The sequence below is a fragment of the Lactuca serriola genome, chromosome 7 (genome assembly GCF_051521515.1).
Source record: "Lactuca serriola cultivar US96UC23 chromosome 7, Lser_US96UC23_V15, whole genome shotgun sequence".
Classification (NCBI taxonomy): Eukaryota; Viridiplantae; Streptophyta; class Magnoliopsida; order Asterales; family Asteraceae; genus Lactuca; species Lactuca serriola.
This window is the reverse complement of record NC_136414.1, coordinates 115,627,393-115,632,236: the sequence shown is the minus strand read 5'-3', so window position 1 is coordinate 115,632,236 and position 4,844 is coordinate 115,627,393. Positions and strand designations below refer to the sequence as shown.

General features: G+C 37.8%; 1 protein-coding gene across 1 annotated transcript; it reads left to right on the top strand.

The window, feature by feature from the left end:
- Nucleotides 1-1,611: 1,611 nt before the first annotated feature.
- LOC145064310 (uncharacterized) lies at nucleotides 1,612-3,753 on the top strand. The gene is made up of 4 exons (XM_079011785.1): nucleotides 1,612-1,853; nucleotides 1,992-2,883; nucleotides 2,980-3,167; nucleotides 3,393-3,753. The coding sequence occupies exons 1-4, from the start codon at nucleotides 1,612-1,614 to the stop codon at nucleotides 3,751-3,753; spliced, it is 1,683 nt and encodes a 560-aa protein (XP_078867911.1).
- The last annotated feature ends 1,091 nt before the right edge of the window (nucleotides 3,754-4,844 follow it).

Genomic DNA, 4,844 nt, shown 5'->3' with positions numbered 1-4,844 from the left:
GTGTTAGATTGCTCAAAACCCAACAGTGGTATCCGAGACTAGGCTTGTTTTCTTGTTGTACTTGCTTAAACTGCTTAAAAATTGACTTTTGGTGCTGTCTGCCCAGCAGACTCGCCGAGTCCATGAAGGGAATCGACGAGTCCAAGGCAAAATGCATCCAACTCGCCGATTTTGTTCACGCACTCGACGAGTTGGACCCCCAGACAGCATATTTTCGAGTTTTGGTGCTGGAATTGGTCTAGAATCATTACCTTTGACTGTTTTGGGCTTATAAAACTTGTTTTGAATGTGGTAATGATTATGCTAAACCAATTTCAATGCTATAATAAAAGTTTCAACTTTATATGTGTTCATGTTATTCTTGAAAATTATTGATTATGAATGATCATGCTTATGAGTTTTGCTAGATCATAGGAATTGTGTGCAATTGTTTGGTGATATAATTCATGATCTTGTTGAAAATTGTATGGAGTTCATAACTTGTCCTCAATTTATGAATTTTCAAGAATTTTATGTTTCCTTGATTTATGAGTTAGTTTAGATTGATAATGAAAAATTATGTTTTAGTTGTTTTCAATCCATATTAGTCTAAAAGAAGTTCATAAAATATGTTTTTGTAACTTGTCTTCAAGTTATGTGAAAAGTCATATTTATGAATCTTAAAAACTCATAAAAGTTTTGTAGGTTACATAACTTGAGGTTTCTAACCTGTCGTGTTGACATATTTTGTGCCCATTCCAGTTAAAGTTGGTTTTGCATTGGAGTTCTGAGAGTTTGCAACTGGTTGCATAACAACATGGAAGCAATGGCAGGCCCTTGAGCTGCCAGGTGGCAAGAAATTAGATTGAGTTCAGTCCATATGAGTTTAGATTTGTCATTATCCTTGTCTTGTGACTATGGTTTTGACAATTCACATGGATAGGAACACATACACCATCAAAATCTAAGTGTCATAAGGTTTCTCTCCGATTCATGAAAATGATAGTGAGGAAACTCTTTCACTAAGTAGATTTAAGTGGATAGCAAGTGTGAAGTTTGCATTCTCATGTCGTTAGTGGAGTGTGTGTGGTTAACCGACACACTAACTAATGAGAATGGCAAAGGTTTAGACTCACATGTGAGCTATCTAAGGAAAGGTTTAGACTCCAGGTGTATGATTTGATAAAGTCTTATCAAGGCAATCTAGTATAAGAAATCTGACTGATTTCTAGGTACATGTCAAAGCTAGTGGGAGCATAAAGTGTTATGCTAGTTAGATAATAATCATTATGCTAGTGGGAGCATGATGATTATGTTGCAAGTTAGCAATGTTAATTATAGAAAACTCGCTTTGAAAAAGTTGTGTAGATTTATGTGTATTAATTACTGAATAATCTTAGTTATTGTAAATCCCTGAAGTTTAGGTAGAATCCCTGATTTACAGGAATTAACATTGATTGTACAGCTAGGATATCCTTTGTAATTAGCCTATAAATAGGCATTTTTCTTCTGTTGAAAAATAAATCAATTCATTCCCAAAGCTTCATGGTATCAGAGCATTAGAAGCCTCTTTTTCAACTTCATCTCTTCCAACAATCTTTGTTCTAGCCTTCTCTTTCTTCAACAGAACTCATGGCTCATGAAAAAAGCAGTCTCACATCAGATGCTTCTTCACATCCTTCTACCATCAATAACCTCAACATCACTAGTTCATCCTCTCACGGTAATGAAGCTGTATCTCTTGTTACCAGTCACAAGTTTAATGGCCATAACTTTCTTCAATGGTCACAATCTGTGATGATGTATATTGGTGGAAAAGGAAAGGAGGAATATCTTACTAGAGAGATTGAGACTCCAAAATCAGATGATCCAAAGTACAAAACATGGAAGGCTGATAATCACATGATTAAGTCATGGCTGATTAATTCTATGAATAATGATATATGAGAAAACTTTCTTCTATATCCGACTGCAAAAGAACTTTGGGATTCTGTCAAAGAATCCTACTCCAGTTCTGAAAATACATCAGAACTTTTTGAAATTGAAGCCGCCCTCTACGACCTCCGCCAAGACGACACCTCTGTCACACAATACTTTAACACTCTTACTCGGTATTGGCAGCAGCTAGATCTATTTGAAACCTATTCCTGGAAGTGTACTGATGACACTACTCTATACCGGAATATCGTTGAGAAAAGGAGAACTTTCAAGTTTCTTCATGTACTCAATAAAGAACTTGATGCAGTCAGGAGTAGGATCATAAGTATCAAGCCTCTTCCTCATGTTAAGGAAGCATTCTCAGAGGTTCGACAGGAAGAGAGCAGGAAAAAGGTCATGCTTGGTGCTTCCCCTAATCCATCAACTCAAGATTCATCTGCTCTTGCTGCCCGAGGACAACAGAAGGGACGACCATGGTGTGAACATTGTCGTAAATCTGGACATTATCGAGAAACATGTTGGAAACTTCATGGAAAACCTGCTGATTGGAAACCAAAATCATGGAAAGACAAAGAAACTCATGGAAATGTGGCCATTACTCCTTCAAGTGTTGTTGAAGGAAAAGGGGACACATCAAACTCATCTCCTTTCACCAAAGAACAATTGGAGGCACTTCAGAAAATTTTAAGTCAGTCCATTCAACCAAACACCACTCTCGGTATAGGGTTGTTGACCACTAAAGGTAACCATTCACTAGCCCTTATGGTCAGTAAAAAGCATATTAACCCTTGGATTCTTGATTCTGGAGCATCAGATCATATGACAGGAAATCCGAGCATTGTTTCTGAGTTTCATGCAAGTTCAAAACATCACACAGTAAAAATTGCAGATGGAACATCCTCCAAAGTTGTGGGTGTGGGTTCAGTCAAAATAAACGCAAATCTAACCCTCAAATCTGTTCTTTATGTACCCAAATTGGAATATAATTTACTATCTATTCGTAAAATTACACGTGAACTCAATTGTGTGGCTAAGTTTTACCCATATATTTGTGTGTTTCAGGACCTGGTTTCGGGGAAGATGATTGGCAGTGCTAAGACGTGTTATGGGCTCTATGTCTTACAAGATGACGCTCTTTTTGTCGGGACATCTCAACAATTTAGCTTCTTCTCTTTAAATAACCAGTCTCGTTCCAATAAAGATAGTGATATCATGTTGTGGCACTATCGTCTTGGTCATTCGAATTTTTGGTATTTGTCAAAAATGTTTCCCTCATTGTTTATTAATAAAAGTCCCGACTCTCTTTGCTGAGAAATTTGCCAGCTCGCAAAACATACTCAAAACACTTATCATAGTATACCCTACACACCTTCCAAACCATTTTTATTAATTCATAGCGACGTGTGGGGTCCCTCACGAGTTAAGACTATAACCGGACAAAAATGGTTTGTCTCTTTTATCGACGATCACACTAGGTTAACGTGGGTGTATCTCATGAATTCCAAATCAGAAGTGGGTGAAATTTTTAAAAGCTTTCATTCTATGTTTCAAACTCAATTTTACACCAAGATTCAAATCCTTAAGACAGATAACGGCAAAGAATTCTTCAACTCTAATCTTAGCCCTTATCTCACTCAACACGGCATCCTACACTTAAGCTCCTGTGTAGACACCCCTCAGCAAAATGGAATTGCTGAAAGAAAAAATCGGCATCTCCTTGAAGTTGCTCGATCTCTCATGTTTTCTACTCAAGTTCCTAAAGACTTTTGGGGTGAAGCTATTCTCACAGCCACCTACCTTATAAACAGAATGCCCTCACGGGTTCTTAACTTGTAAACTCCACGCCAATCTGTCCTGAAGTTATTTCCTCATACAAAATTCATCAGTCTTCTTGATCTTAAAGTCTTTGGCTGCATTGCATTTGTACACAATCAATCTCAGAGTTGTAGCAAGTTAGATCCCAAATCTATTAAGTGTATCTTTATTGGGTATTCATCGCATCAAAAGGGTTACAAATGTTATTCTCCTGCAACACGAAAATATACAACTCAATGGATGTTACCTTCTTTGAAAATCATTCTTACTACACATCTGAGCTTCAGGGGGAGAATATAAACGAATCTCATCTTTGGGACTCTATTCCTAGTGTCGATACTTTATCTCCAGATACCGATCAAAGTTCCCATACTCAACCCTCTGGTGTTCACGATGAAAGTCCTTTTATTTCAAATCCAACCATGGAAAACTCTTCCCATCCTCCATTCATGGCTCCATCTCCTTGCCAAGAACCAACTGGAAAAGAAAAAGAAATTCTTGTGTATACACGAAGGAAGCAACCAGGAAAAGACATAGAGCACACAACACATCTTGAGGACTACCACGAATCTGAACCAGGTCAATCAGGTAATTCTAAACATGATAATGTTGATCACAACGATGACTTAGATATACCTATTGCTTTGCAAAAAGGGGTTCGTGCATGTACAAAACATCCAATTGGCAACTTTGTGTCCTATAAAACATTGTCACCATCCTATCAAGCCTTCGTCTCTGCTGTTGATAGCATACAAATTCCTCACACAATTCAGGAGGCATTGGCTGATTCTCAATGGAAAGAAGTTGTACAAAATGAGATTAATGCTCTGGTGAAAAACAATACATGGACACTTACCAATTTACCACCTGGAAAGAAAACAGTTGGTTGCAAGTGGGTTTTCTTTGTTAAACACAAGGCTGATGGGAGCATTGAGAGATTTAAAGCTTGCCTTGTTGCTAAAGGCTTCACTCAATCCTACGGGATTGACTATCAAGAGACATTTGCTCCTGTTGCTAAGCTTAATACTGTTCGTGTACTGCTATCCCTTGCTGCAAATAAAGATTGGGCCCTACATCAACTCGACATAAAAAACGCATTCTTGAACGGTGGC